Here is a 15,333-nt window from a genome sequence, read left to right as displayed (position 1 = left end):
CTACGGCACTGGATCCGCCCACTCCTACCAACTTCCTGAAAGTCCAAAAAAAATTGGCGCATTTGTAGTTCATTGTTTGAGAGTCAAATAATAGACGCCGCGACTTAAACATTTCTGGTGGGCATTTACAGACAAGGTAGGCTAACTCATTTTGGTTTATGGTGCTTATAAAATAGTTCATTTTGGCTCTTTGGTCCGGTGTTGTTCAGCCTGTTGGTTGTTTCACGTTTTGAAATGATGAAAATGAAAGGTAGGCCTACAGCATAAGATAGGAAGAAAGGAAAACCTGAAGGCGGCTGTTTAGAATGATGTAGGCCTAACACTGACTGTGCTGTGTCTCCCGTAGGTCTGTCTTTCTTTCAGCATTGATATTAATGTGGGTTGTTAATCAATTGCAGCGCCAAAGAGTTATTATGCTGACACTGCTGAACGTTACACATGAAGGCACGGCAGTGGCGTCACTTCAAGAAGAAAAAGGAATTAAACTGTATTGTGAGCAACGGGGTGATTGCGTCATTACTTTCTGAGTCAAGTAGCTTTTCAGTTGCAAAGTTAATTCAGTGAGCGAGTGGTGAATTCATTAAAGTAAGAGGCTCTGAAATACAGCAGACTGAGACGTAAACACAACAAAGGCAGAGAAAAGAGCTAGAGAGACAGACAACAGTATGAGGATGGAAGAGAGGAGAGACAGAGTGACATACTGATGTCATGTGTTATTTGCAGGGCATGTTATTAATATTATTATAATGTTATTAGTATTACTATTTAATGTTCCAGTTTAACCTTGTTACTAATTACAGTAGGCTAAGTGTAGGTCAAATAAAATAAAGTTTATTTGTACAGTGCATACTTTATATGAAGCAGAATTACACAACAGACTTCATGAAGTGGTGTAACAGTATGGATGTACTGCATGTTTGAATACAGCTACAAGTCACGCAACAAGCAGCAGCACGGCTGGATTCAGCACACCACCTCACTACCTCACCACTTTCAGTGAGACACAGCCTGAATCAGGTGAGTTCTGTAACTGTATGTTACTGCTGCAGTCATGTTTCTAATGTAAATATGGCCAAATCCAGACACATTTTTGTTGTTTCTATCAAATATCAATCATATCAATCAATAATATCACAATATTCACATCACTTACACATGCAACTCATCCTGGCCTGTACATCTGGAGTGTTTTTGTCCATTTGTCCACACATGGAGAATATGAAAGTCTATTTTTACAATGTCAATAAGTTGGCCAAGCCTTTAAACATTTCTAAACCTCCATAGCAACAGAAAACAATGGGAACTGTAGCTTTCACACAGATCCCAATTTTCATTTGAATGCAATATTGCCACATATTTGACTTTTTTAAAAGGAGTCCATTCAAGAATACCAACAGTATCTATTATTAAAATCTGTCTTACATACTTTTATTATTATGGTAAAAGTAGCACAATAAAATATATTTGATGACAAATACAATTTACAGAGGAAATATGGCCTAACTCAAAGTATACTCAAAGTATAGTGCAACTATCAATATTTATTCAAGTTGTCTACAGGACATATTAAAGCTAGAATAGCTAATCCCCCTTCAAAAAAAAGGTTTATACTACTGTCTGTTATTTATTGTGGTTTTATTTAACTGAAAAATATGTTTTGTAATTCTGTTTTTGAATTGCTGACAGAGATAGATAGCCTACTGAGAGGCCAAGACAGAGAAATGCATTAAGTGGGAAGAGGAGAGGAAAAGAGAGAGAGCAATAGGCTGACTGATGACGTCATGTTATTGGAGGACATGTTCAAATGTCATACAGTCTTAAAAAAAAAAAGTTTTAATTTAACATTTCTTTGCCTGCCTATTTGTATAGCTGACATTTTTTCTCATCACTGAGAAAATGTTGATTTCACATAAAGTTAAAAAAAAAAAAATAGTAGCTTTGCAAGTAGCAAGATACTTTGCCATTTTCTGGTAGCTTATCTTGCCACATTTCCCTGGAGATAGCTGCACTGTAGTGAAACTTCATTCTGACGTAGAGTAACTGGTAGCTTTAGCTCACTACATTTTTTCAAGTAGCTTACCCAACACTGGATAACGACAAAAACAATCAGACGATTAGGAGGTGCAAAATATCAACTGATTCAGCACTGATTATAACAAATCTACATTAGTTGATGACCCATTTTCATCAGTTTACATTCATAATAATAAAATAAGTGATCTCAACAGGGTGACACTGTCTATGCCACTGTGTGCGTGTGTGTTTTCTTTGCTTTTCTCTTTGGGGGAAAGCTTTTTCAATTTTTTATATTTTCTGTTATTATCATCATAACTTGTATTATTATTATTCGTATTTGTAGCAGTAGCAAAAGGAGCACTGAGGTCCTTCACTGAAGTAAAAGTATTGTGTGTGTGATGGAAAAATATATTATGCTTCTGTATTATACAACCTATAATATATTTTTATTATATTTTATGCCCTTCCTATACATCAAGTAGATACCTACTGGCAATAAATGATGATGGTAATGTTAGTTATTGTAAGAGTCCCTATACATGGTCTTTTTTAATTAGATAATTATTTTCTTATTCCACCCATCCATCCATCCATTTTCATCCGCTTATCCGGGCCGGGTTGCGGAGCAGCAGGCCGAGCAAAGCACCCCAGACATCCCTCTCCCCGGCAACACCCTCCAGCTCCTCCTGGGAGACCCCACAGCGGGTAAATTTGCAGTGTAAAGGGGATCGTGTAATAATAAGAAGCATCAGCAAACATAACTAGTGTGTTGTGCAATTATTCCATGAACACTGAAGGCTAATCTGGAAACTAATTCCTCCTCTTCTCGTTCAGTGAGCAGATATGCCTGTTCAACAACTGCTCCTTCAGACTCTGGAAGGCCTGCGCCAAGCTGACTTTAAAAGGCTTAAATGGTTTCTCATGGCAGACACCTTGGAGGGCTGCAAACCAATTCCTGTTGCCCGTTTGGAGAGGGCAACCCGGATGGACACTGTGAGCAGGATGATCGAGAGCTACGGTGAACATTTGGCTGTGAGCATCATTGTTGAGATTCTGGAGAAGATGAGCAACAGCACCGCTGCAGAGAGGTTACAGAAAACCTACACAGGTACAGTAAATCAATGAGTTCATAGACGATGTTTAATATTAGCTAATTTGTGTCTTTTATTGATTATCTGTTTCTTGATCTTTATTTCCCAGAGGAAGCAGCAGCACAGGAGAAAGTCTCTCATTCTCTTGTAACCTCCTCGTCTCCTTTGGGTCTTCCAACTGGTCAGAGAATCTCTTGTTAGGGGTGATGTTGACATGAATGTTGCTGGTAATGTTAAGGGCAAAGTTGGCAAGAATGTTGCCTGTAATGTTAAGGGCAAAGTTGGCAAGAATGTTGCCCATAATGTAAAGGGCAAAGTTGACAATAACGTTGCAGGTAATGTTAAGGGCAAACTTGTCAAGAATGTTGCCCGTAATGTTAAGGGCAAAGTTGGCAAGAATGTTGCCTGTAATGTTAAGGGCAAACTTGTCAAGAATGTTGCCCGTAATGTTAAGGGCAAAGTTGACAATAATGTTGCAGGTAATGTTAAGGGCAAACTTGTCAAGAATGTTGCCCGTAATGTTAAGGGCAAAGTTGGCAAGAATGTTTGTGTGCTCATCATTAGCTAATTTTTGTCTTTTACTGATTCTCTGTGTCCTAATCTTTATTTTCCCAGAGGGAGCAGCAGCTCAGGAGAAAGTCTCTTGTGCAGGTGTAACCTCCTCTTCCTGGTCTGCTGTGGATCTTCCAACTGATCAGAAAATTTCTACTGATGGAGCAGCTGGTGCCATCGTTCCTAGCGCCCCAAATGCCTGTTATCGTGGTGTGTTTGTCAGTCATAATGTTGGCGGTAATGTTAAGGGCAAAGTTTGCAAGAATGTTGCCCGTAATGTTAAGGGCAAAGTAGTCAAGAATGTTGCCCGTAATGTCATGGGCAAAGTTGGCAAGAATGTTGCCCATAATGTTAAGGGCAAAGTTGGCAAGAATGTTGCCCGTAATGTTAAGGGCGAAGTTGGCAAGAATACTGCCCGTATTGTTAAGGGCAAAGTTGCCAAGAATACTGCCCGTAATGTTAAGGGCAAAGTTGCCAAGAATGTTGCCCGTAATGTTAAGGGCAAAGTTGCCAAGAATGTTGCCCGTAATGTTAAGGGCAAATAAGTGAGATAACAAATGAATTATGATATGAAATAATTAAAAAAATATTGACTTAAATGCACCACTGAAACAGCTGTCATCTCTGAGCACTAAACTGTACCAGCTGGTTCAGGGGGCCTGCACTGAGGCTGATCCTGCACACTGACTTGTTGTTTGTTTTGTGTGCTCATTATTAGCTAATTTTTGTCTTTTACTGATTCTCTGTGTCCTAATCTTTATTTTCCCAGAGGGAGCAGCAGCTCAGGAGAAAGTCTCTCGTGCAGGTGTAACCTCCTCTTCCTGGTCTGCTGTGGATCTTCCAACTGATCAGAAAATTTCTACTGATGGAGCAGCTGGTGCCATCGTTCCTAGCGCCCCAAATGCCTGTTATCGTGGTGTGTTTGTCAGTCATAATGTTGGCGGTAATGTTAAGGGCAAAGTTTGCAAGAATGTTGCCCGTAATGTTAAGGGCAAAGTAGTCAAGAATGTTGCCCGTAATGTCATGGGCAAAGTTGGCAAGAATGTTGCCCATAATGTTAAGGGCAAAGTTGGCAAGAATGTTGCCCGTAATGTTAAGGGCGAAGTTGGCAAGAATACTGCCCGTATTGTTAAGGGCAAAGTTGCCAAGAATACTGCCCGTAATGTTAAGGGCAAAGTTGCCAAGAATGTTGCCCGTAATGTTAAGGGCAAAGTTGTCAAGAATGTTGCCCGTAATGTGAAGGGCAAAGTTGGCAAGAATATTGCCCGTAATGTGAAGGGCAAAGTTGGCAAAAATGTTAAGGGCAAATAAGTGAGATAACAAATGAATTATGATATGAAATAATAAAAAAATTATTGACTTAAATGCAGCACTGAAACAGCTGTCATCTCTGAGCACTAAACTGTACCAGCTGGTTCAGGGGGCCTGCACTGAGGCTGATCCTGCACACTGACTTGTTGTCTATTATGTGTGCTCTTCAGTGTCATGTATATCCGGGATGCGCACGATTAAATGTCTGAATGATTAAACCCCTCGCTATTCTGCACTCTGCACCAGAAATATTAGTCGGTAAACCAATTAGTGATAGACAACAGTATTTTTTTTAATTTAATTTTATTTATTTATTTATTTTTCCTTTTATTTATTCATTTATTTTATTTTTTGTTGTTCACAAAGTTTTACCTAATTTCTTATTCTCCTTTCTTTTTGGAGAATTCATTCTTAATTGTCTGACTATATATCTCTGCTTAATATCGATAAATTCTGTAGCCTGCAGCCCTGAGGGAATGTGGGTGGGTGGGATGGTGAGGTTGGGTACAGGTATGGAAAGCTCTATTTTACAACATGCCTGAAGTTTCAGTTTTGTACCTGAAATATGTAGGTGAACTGATATTCAGTATGCTTCTGTATTTCCTGACCTTTTGTGGGATAAAATGTGAAAATCAATGAAACATATTTACAACAACAAAAAAAAAAATTTGGTAGACATTTTGACTGAGTTAATAGGGCTCGAAAGGGTGATGTAGCCGAAGTGGAAAAACCGCAATGCATTGTGGGCTTAGCGGACAATTGGAAAGTCTGTTTACGTTGCACAACGCTACGGTTGTGTTTCATTGTTGTTCTTTTGGCGAATTAACATTAATGTTAGCGATATAAAATGGTGCAGACTTGCTGTGTAGTTAACTGCCACAATCGTTCTCACGATTGCTACGGAAAAAGGATCAGTGGCTTTATAATGTCTGTATCTTTTGATAGCAACAACTGAAACAGAACTAGAAAACAGCTGTGCAGTCAGGACATTTAATCCCATCTAAAACCGCCCAAAAATACACATATTGATGTCACTAACAATGCACCCAAAAACAATATTTCTCTTTTATCAGGGGTTTCTGGGGTAGTAGACTAGTCCAAAATTGTGCTTAACAAATGAAAGAAAATAAAAAACAACAAATTTTCCACTCTGAGCCCACCTTCGTATGATGGAGTGTGAAAATGCCCGATTTCAGAAAAAAATCACAGAGAAGCCCCTAAATATTTCCCACATAAATACAGAGTGGATTTCAGGCTTCAAAATATTTTTTGTTTGAAACTGAAATTGGTCCAGCAGACACAGAGATATGTTATTCAACTGAGCAAGCAAACAGGCAGCACCACACTGAGGTGAAACAGTGAAGTCAAGGCTTGTAAAGTTTACATACCTCTGAAATGACGACAGGTGGAAAATTCGGAGGTCCTGCACCCACCCCAAGTTTGACTGACCATGAGCCCTTAAAGACTTGGCATTCCTAAATTCATCGCCAGTATAGTAGGGGAGACCGGGGGCAATTGTAACATCTTTTACACTTTCCTTCATAACTCACAGACTACTTTATATCCACAAGCCATCTTTTGATATAAGAAACATATATGTGCAGTATTTAATAACAGAGTTTATATATTTTCACTATTAAGGACAAGACCATAATATTAATTTGAATGCAATAAGTCAGAGTGTTGTAGTCATACTGTAAAGAAATAAACATCTGCTTGGTTCTAATAAAATATGGGCTTTTCGGAATCAAGAAAGAAGGACAAAAAATGTTTTCCATTCATGCTGCAAAACACTCAAAATCAATGAGCCTATAGGGTGAGACGCTAGCTACCAGTGGCTGGGGCTATTGCAACACAGTGTTACTATTGCCCCTGATCATACAGCCATGACAAAGTCTTGCATGCTAGCTAGCATCAACTGTATTAGCACAAGTTGGTCATGTTAATTTTTAACCAACAACCTAGAGATAAAAGACATGTAAGTTTAAATTTCTAGTCATCTTAACTTTGGACACCAGAAGAAAAATAGTGTACATCCAAAAATTAACTTTCATACCTCAAAATCTTTGTTTTGTTGATATCTTCTCCTGAGGTAAAATGTTGGTGCTCTTTTTCCACAGGCAGATAGAGAATCTTACTGAGCATGTGCACAGTAACTGTCACCACTCTAGCTTGTTTCTGATTGGAGGAATTGCGTGTGTTACAATTGCCCCCTGTTGCATTTGCCTCCCGGGTCTCCCCTAGCATATTCCATTGACAAGATAGAGGACTAGCTCCGCTTCAGACAACGGTGGCAGGTCATTTAAATTCTGAGTCCAGTTTCGGTGCTCGTAAGGATCCCCTCCACCCATTTTCTTTATTTTTTCGAGGTACCGATAAGGATCCCCTCCACCCATTTTCTTTATTTTTTCGAGGTACCGAGGCTTTGGAACAGGGTCCAGCTTGTCTCGGTACTGTCCGAAAGACTTCTCCTTAGCCCAGTCCATTTTTTTGTTGTGTTCTTTCTTGCTTCTCGCTTCGCTTCTTCTCTCTTTCCAACGTAAACAAAACTACAATGACCGCAAAAATGGCATTTCCAACCCACAATGCATTGCGCAATCACGTGCCCTTTCGAGCCCTATATGACCCACCAAAGACATTGATAAAGGTGACCACTGTGTTACTATTTGTTTAGCCTGATTTAGCAATGATGAAATTCTCTTTGAATAGATCCTTATACTTCCTTGTAACTGTGATGCCCAAATATGAAAATTTGTTATATTCAGTTTTAAAAGGCAGAGTGGTAAGGTCTAAGATTCGAGGTCTAAGAAATTTACTGAACTGACTGAGCAGTGACCAGTGGCGGTTCTAGGCGAGTTTCAATGGTGGGGGGGGCAAGCTAGCGCCAGTCCTTTTGATACAGGGGTACATACAAGTAGGGTCAAATATCTAAGTCTTAACAATAATATATATATATATATATATATACATATATAATCCGTATAGTGAACAAATACAATGAGGAAAAAACTATTTGTAAAATTGCAAAAACTTAAAAAAAATTTTTTAATACAAATCCTACTTGTCAATCCTCCTCTCTCTACTCTCTATCTTCCTCTCCTCCTCTCCATCCTCCTCATGAATATTTCACCATTTCTTGAACTCTGGAGAAAAAAACAATTGATTCGAATGATTAATTACAAGCAACAAACAACTTGTCAGAAATAGAAAATCTGTCAGTGGAACAAGTAAAAATATGCACCAAGTGAAAATTGTCTTTTTGGAGACTTTTGTCTTATTTTTAAGTATAATGAGATATTTTCAACTAGAAATAAGAAAATTCTAACGAAATTCTTACTCTTGGTAGGATTTTGAGGTTTTGCAGTGTAACATGCAGTGTAACATTTTTATTTTAATTTATCATTGTTGCAGGCCTAAAGTGATTCTTACATGTTCACTTATTTTTTAAACAAAAATGTAAGCATTAGATACATAGATGCAACAACACAACTCCTTTAGCTAGTTTATTTCATTCATTGATAAAAGAAAAGAACAATCCAATATAAACACAAAAGTTCACAAATCTTCAATGAAAGGGAGCAGAAAGAATGAAGTGAATGAAGATGCTGAAGCACAATCCTCTGTCTCCCTCTCTTCTACCCCTCCGTCTTCTGCCAATCTCTCATCTGTGCTTTCTTCCTCTGGTGGATCTTGCCAAACTTGGCTGATACCTGGAGAAAGACAATCACTTTTAAATAGATATAAAAGAGCAATAAAGAAAACACCAACAGCAATAGACTGATGAAATTAGATAATCTGATTCATAATAAACCATATGACTAAACCTGTCTTCATGAACATACTATATGTGTACATACTGTAAAACTGAAGAGCAAAAAATAATGGGACAGTCAAGCAAAAGAGCACAGCACATAATACTAAGTCAATACTGTTGCTGATGGCTTGCTTGAATTATATTGTAATGTAAGTTTGCAGTGATTACTTTACAACTATGTCAAAAATGACGGTGCTGAAATAATTTCAATCTTGTTACACACACAACTCGAGCTAAACAGTGATTCAACAACATTGTCCCAACATTGAATAACTGACTTCAATACTTCCCCTGAATATGAGATATAAATATTCAAATGTTGCTATGTGTGTCTGTGTTTGTCTGGTTATGTGTTGCTTGGGGTATTATTTTTTCATGTTGTTACAGTGAACCCAGACCCTGTAGTCATAAACCAGCTTACCTTACATGTAGCAACTAAAACATTCGCACTAACGACTTGCATTAATGATATCTTCATAAATGCATAATAAACATGATTTAAGCTTGAGTAATTTAACTACAAAGCAGCCAATACTATCACAAAAAAAAATACAAATAAAAAATAACGTTGTTTCCCTAAAATTAGTTTTTTCCTTATTAACTTGGCTGTGTCTCCCACAGGGTGCTAACTCCTAACAGGAGGAATAAGGATTAAACTAAGTGAATCAGCTGATTCATAGCTTGTTGTTCCTAATTAAAAATGAAATGTTACATGTATGTACAACCATCCCCGGTCTCCCCTACTTTTACTTGAGTTTTTCTGTTTTCTGCTACTTTATACTTTTCATTTCATTACAATTGTCTGATAACTTTGGTTACTTTGCAGATTCAGATTAATAATACAAAATGTAATCAACAAATACACTGTGATGTGTCATGGATAAAGATCAAAGGTAATTGATTTCTTGGTGAAATTTACGAGCTAGTTTGTAAAGTAAAAGAATATATCTCTATATTTTACTGCAGCATTTCATGTACAATGTGTCATATATCTCTATATTTTACTGCAGCATTTCATGTACAATGTGTCACTAATTGTAATTCAGTCATATACTATTCATTATTTTGAAATGGGCAGTTTGGTTTCTTTTTGTATTTTAAGTAAATTGTATATGTAATACTTTTTTATAAGTAAAATTTTGAATCCAAGACTGTTGCTACTTTTACTGCAGTGAAAAATCTGTGTACTTCTTCCTCCACCAGATCAGTTGGGCACAAACTTTGCATGTTGCCTTGTAACATGTCTGCTGGATGTGTATACAAGCTGTGTGTACAGTATATATCAGTGAGGACGTGTGGACCTTCAAGAAAGAGCAATAAATTCTCTGTCTCACCTTCATTCGCCCTGGTAAAGTTTAACCTTAAACTGTAATCAGTTTACGCCCACTTTGACTGGTACTAGGGTTTGACCGTGCTGTCGTCAGTCTTCCCGTCAGACCATTAGGAAGTCTGAAGCTGAAGGTATCGATAAGGCTTCAGGTACGCTTCAGTTTCAGTCTGGTTTCTTTAATTGTTGGGGCTTTGGGACATCTTGGCTATTTGAGCTGACAAAACACTGACTTCAGGTAGGTGCTTGATGGCGTATATGTAATTTGTTCTGCAATGATTTTAATGGTAACTGTTGAGCAGATACAGAGGTGTCCCTGCCTGATAACTGGAATGGTTGAAAGGCTTGAGAGAGCTGTGCTCAGTCTCAGTGTGTTTAAATATAACAACGGTAAATGAGAGCTGCGAACAGAGCAGATTGAACACGTGTATCGATAAAGTATTGGCTTTTTACTGGTAAATGATTTACAATAACAAGTGTAGTTGTCATCAGTAATCTTCGAGTTATCTTCACTGTCTACACCGTGGCCTCTCTACTGTTGTCTGACTTTGTTCGTGTGTGTGTGTGTGTGTGTGTGTGTGTGCACGCGTTTGGAGGAGGTCAGCCATGCAGATAGCAGGAGAGAGAGACTGCAGCAGGATGATAAATCAAACCAAAACTTTTCAAAAGTACCAATGAAGGAACCGATAATGTCGGAGCTTGTTACTGCTGGGGTGGAGGTGGAACTGAAAGAGCAGCAGCAGCATTGCCAGGGCAAAGGGGAAGCTGGGAAAATTTTGCAGCTGAAATAGAAAGGCAAATTGTGAGGGTGTGTTTTGTAAATGATATACTTGGAGTGACGTATGACGTGTGTCAAGGCTGTAGCCATGGAGTCAACATTGGGGGGGACCAAATCTGCACGCCCGCACGTTTTCATCTTTTTAACCTGTTTTCCAATATGTTGACAGTACTTCTTCAGTGACTACAGTTAGTGACAGTGGGCTCCATGCTAGCTCTACAGCTTGACTGAGTAGCACCAAGTAAGGAGCAGAGCTCAGCAAAGAGTCTGTTATCCCTCTAGTTGTCACATTGTAGCATAAATTGTTAACTACCTGTGAAATATTTTATTAATTCTTGTCCAATTAGATACCATTTGATAGAATTCTTTATAATGCTTTACATGATACTTGTGGTCCTCCATATTTAAAGGTTGAGAATATCCTAATGCTAAAAGGTATTTAAAATCCACTGGATCATCTGATAAAATATCACAGAGCTGAAAATTGAGCTGTTTTTAACAATTTATGAAAAGCTGGTTTTGCAAGACGGTAACGCTGAAGCTCCATCCCATAAAATCCTCTCTCCTAACTTATTCCCCCTCTCCTACTTGTTCAGTGATTAGAGATGCTGGTGCCACAGCTGCTCTTGGAGACTCTGGAGGACCTGAGTAAAGATGATTTCGATAAATTTAAGTGGTATCTTGGTCTCAACATCTTGAAAAACTGTGAACAAATTCCTCTGTATCAACTGGGGAGCCCATTCCGGCACAACATTGTGAGTAAGATGATTGAGCGCAACGGTGAAGAAAAGGCTGTGAACTCGACTGTTGCGATCCTGAAGATGATGAAGCACAACAGCGCTGCAGAGAGGTTAAAGACAACATACACAGGTAAAGTGAATCAGTGAGTTTGTAGACGCTGGTTAACATTTGCTAAATCGTGTCTCTTACTGATTCTCTATGTCCTGATCTTTATTTTACAGAGGGAGCAGCAGCTCAGGAGAAAGTCTCCCTTGCAGTTGGAACCTCCTCCTCGTCTGCTTTGTGTCTGCCAACTGGAAGGAGATCCTTTATTGATGGAGCAGCTGGTGCCATCGCTCCTATTCCCTCTAATGGTACCATGATTATCAGTGGTAATGTTAGGGGAAATATTGGCCATCATAGTGGTAATATGATCATCAGTGGTAATGTTTGCGGTAATATTGGCTGTAATGCTGGCGGTATTGTTGGCAATAATAATGTATTTGTTACATCCCCAGCAGTTTACCATCACCACTTTTACAATTAAAAGTAAGCAGATGTTAGGAGGGGAGTCAGTCTTACTGAAAAACTTACTGAAAGACGGTGTTCTTGGAAAATACAGTAAGTTTTTTTGTCATGTGTTTAGTGTAGTTAATAAATAAAAATCAAGTGTAATATCATGACTCGTGATATGAAATTATTCACTTGAAGGTATCATTAAAGCAGCCGTCATCTTGCAAAACATGCCTACACACAGAAGCTCATGAAAATGTACTTCTTAGCCCATTTTCCAATTCCACTTATGGATAGCTGACTTCAATAAACTCATGCAAACCAAACCCTTGTATCAGGAGAACTAGATACAGAGCTTGGGGCGGCCCTTCGTTCATTTCTCTGAAAGTTGCCCAGTGGAACATAAAGCCAAAAAAGTTTGACTTCCTGGGATTACAATTACCAGGATCTTCTGCATTGTTGGAGCAAGGGAGCAGCTAGTTTCTGGTTTAGCCTACTGCTAACTTGAATGGGGTTAGAGGGATTTAATATAGACTTTCGATGTGGGGAAAAAATGGGGAAAAAGTCTTTTTGGGCGGCCCATGGCATCATGTGATGGACCCGGAAGTTGTAATTCAACTGTTTGGCCACTATGAAAATTGGCTTGAAAATTCAGCACATTTCCTGAGGCAAATTTCCATTTCCTAAGACAGGGAAGGCATGTTTCTACTTACTCTGCCTTACTCTGCTTTTGATTGGCTTACTGTGAATTCTTACCCTCACCCGAACCAATCCCACTCCTCTTGCTTAAACCTAACCAACCCAACCAACGATAGCAGCAAGTAGTAGCAATCAGAGGGACGGTTTGGTGCATCAGCGTCATGCCTTTGCTATCCTTTCCCCACTTTCTGCGGGCCTGCGTGCAATGGCGGATTGGTCATCGGGACGTTCGGGGGGAATCCCGATGAGATGGTCAACAAGTTGCCCGGTGGTCAAAGAAAGAAAGAAAGAAAAAAGTGAATGTCAAGCAAGTTGCTAGCTGTCAGTACTGCAATGTGCGTCTCTCCCGTGTTGTTTGTTTGCTGTGAGATGTTCAGAGGGAACGTAGGTGTCAATCTTATTTTTTGATGCTTGAAGGAGGAGATAAGAGCGGCCTCTTCCAATACGAAAGAGGCCCTCGTTTTTCTTGAAATCTGATTGGCTCAGCCACAGTCATCAGTCATTACTCATGGCAGACCAGTATAGTTTGACCATTAGTGCTAGCTACTGAGAAAGGAGAAAGACAGAAAACATAAAGCCGGTAAAAAAAAATAAAATAAAATTTAAAAAAAGTGCCGCGGAAAAAACTTGAATAAAAAAACTTCAATCTTTACAAGAAGAGGCAGCAAAGTGCTCCAAAATAACTGACCTGTTTGGCTGCGGCGTTGGTCGAGGGGCTGAGGCTGCCGGTGTTGCTAACGACGGAGATGGAGATGGAGCCGACAGTGCCTAGCAGGTGCATTAATGTGTGTGTGGGCCAGTGTGTGGGCCGGTGCGCCTGAATGTCCCAGGCTGAATTTGTGTCCCAGTTGGCCCCTGCCTGCGTACCCATCAGAATTTAATCCATTCAACCCAATTACATTTGGAAAGTCTAGAAGAGCCAAATCATTAAATCATTTTATCCCTATTCAAGTTAGCAGAGCACCGAACCGGAAGTAGCAGTAGTCTCTTGTACACCTGCTCTATGGGCCCAACAGTGAGGAAGCAGCAGCATACAGGTCATTTTATCCACAGCAGTTGAGCATTTTCTGCTTCAAGCACCACTGAGCAACTTTTATAGGAATGAACGGGATCCAGCCTCTTACACTGTATCCAGTTCTGTTAATACATCTACAGTGATTTTTTTTTTCTTATTTAATGTAAAGCACTTTGTACATTTGTTTTTGATATAGAATAGAAAGCCTTTATTGTCATTTTACAAATAGTATACAAGGAGATTAAGAGGGCTACATCTGATCAGGTGCCAACTAGTCATTAAAACACGCAAGTAAAGAAGCAGACAACATTATCATTCATAAAATCTGAAATAAATTGTGTAAAAATAGGCTGTATCAAAGCGTTGCAAGTGTAAAATAAATAGTGTATTGCACTTAATAGAGTATAACACTAATAAGCAGTGGATTGCACATATAGAGCAAGATCATTTATGTTTTGATCTATCAGCCTGATGACACATGATGTGTGTTTAAAGCTGTAAATAAAGTTAATTGTCATTACTGTTGTCATAAAGTGGCTACCGTCTCCAGTTCACCTATATTGCAAACATTTGATCTCAGAAACGAGGACAAGAATAAAGCTGCATAAGTTTTGTTCATGTGAACTGTTATCTGAGCAAAATTCAGTCACTGAGGATGACAGTGAGAAAGCTCTTGGCAAGAAAATGTTTTGTTTGTTCTCTTTCTAGCCATACAGATATTTTTTGTATTATTTGCCGCTTTTATTTTGAGTTATCTGAATTACTGAAATTTAATTCTTCAATGCAAGGAGCACCGGAAACTAAATAACTTATTTTTAAAAATTCTTCTGCGTCCTACTTGTGTATTTTGTTGTTGTTTATTTCTATGATTTGCTTTCATTTTCTGTTTGATATGCATTTAACAGAATTATTTAAAAATTAAATAAAGTTGATGAAACTGTGAGATATGAGGATTGTTGTCTTTTCTTCATCCTAAAATCAAAATTATGCTCTAATGGTGACTTTTTCTGGCATTATTGTTACACATTTATTTCTGATATCATTTGATTTTCCCAATAATAAATGCCTCCAGTCAACTAGTCTCGCCACCAGACAATCAGCTCATTCTGTCAGGTAGGAAATATCTATCAGAATGGACTATTACCTCTGAGGTAATAGTCCATTCTGACAGAATGAGCTACTCTACTTATAACCACATTTATAGAGGTAGTAGTCCATTCTGATAGATATTATAACCACATTTATAGAGGTAGTAGTCCATTCTGATAGATATTTCCTACCTGACAGAATGAGCTGCTCTACTTATAATTACATTTATATAGGCTGTATGTCTGCTTCTTACACATATCTGACCTGAGTAGCCACTAAACAATGTTTTTGCCAGGGTAGGGCATTACGAGTGAGAGGCTTCATCAGACTAGTCTGACAGGATGAGCTAGCTCATCCTGAGTGGGTAGCGCAAACTTTCAGAACACCGGCAAAAAAGCAACACCTCTT

At 38.7% G+C, this 15,333-nt stretch overlaps 1 protein-coding gene across 6 annotated transcripts; it reads left to right on the top strand.

Annotated features, from left to right (window-relative positions):
* Positions 1-30: 30 nt before the first annotated feature.
* On the top strand, positions 31-15,042 carry LOC126390191 (uncharacterized). 6 transcript variants are annotated; one of them, XM_050044368.1, is made up of 8 exons: positions 31-136; positions 928-1,017; positions 2,649-2,721; positions 2,851-3,124; positions 3,217-3,288; positions 3,723-3,869; positions 4,429-4,575; positions 11,852-15,042. In XM_050044368.1, the coding sequence occupies exons 4-8, from the start codon at positions 2,860-2,862 to the stop codon at positions 12,154-12,156; spliced, it is 936 nt and encodes a 311-aa protein (XP_049900325.1). In that variant the 5' UTR covers positions 31-136; positions 928-1,017; positions 2,649-2,721; positions 2,851-2,859; the 3' UTR covers positions 12,157-15,042. The 6 variants fall into 6 exon arrangements, 4 of the variants coding, with proteins under 4 accessions (XP_049900325.1, XP_049900324.1, XP_049900326.1 ...); XM_050044367.1 differs by having other exon boundaries at positions 2,646-2,721; XR_007569942.1 differs by lacking the exon at positions 3,723-3,869 and having other exon boundaries at positions 2,646-2,721; positions 11,852-15,004.
* Positions 15,043-15,333: the final 291 nt, after the last annotated feature.

The sequence above is a fragment of the Epinephelus moara genome, chromosome 5 (assembly GCF_006386435.1).
Source record: "Epinephelus moara isolate mb chromosome 5, YSFRI_EMoa_1.0, whole genome shotgun sequence".
NCBI lineage: Eukaryota > Metazoa > Chordata > Actinopteri > Perciformes > Serranidae > Epinephelus > Epinephelus moara.
The sequence above is the reverse complement of the archived record's forward strand: the minus strand, read 5'-3'. Positions and strand labels throughout refer to the sequence as shown.

Bases quoted from the DNA above. Each gene is read 5' to 3' on its own strand.
- LOC126390191 (XM_050044369.1), top strand. From the start codon at position 2,860: ATGCCTGTTCAACAACTGCTCCTTCAGACTCTGGAAGGCCTGCGCCAA. The intron at 3,289-3,722 runs GTCAGAGAATCT...TTATTTTCCCAG, and splicing joins TCCTTTGGGTCTTCCAACTG to AGGGAGCAGCAGCTCAGGAG. The intron at 4,576-11,851 runs GTGTGTTTGTCA...TTTATTTTACAG, and splicing joins CCCAAATGCCTGTTATCGTG to AGGGAGCAGCAGCTCAGGAG.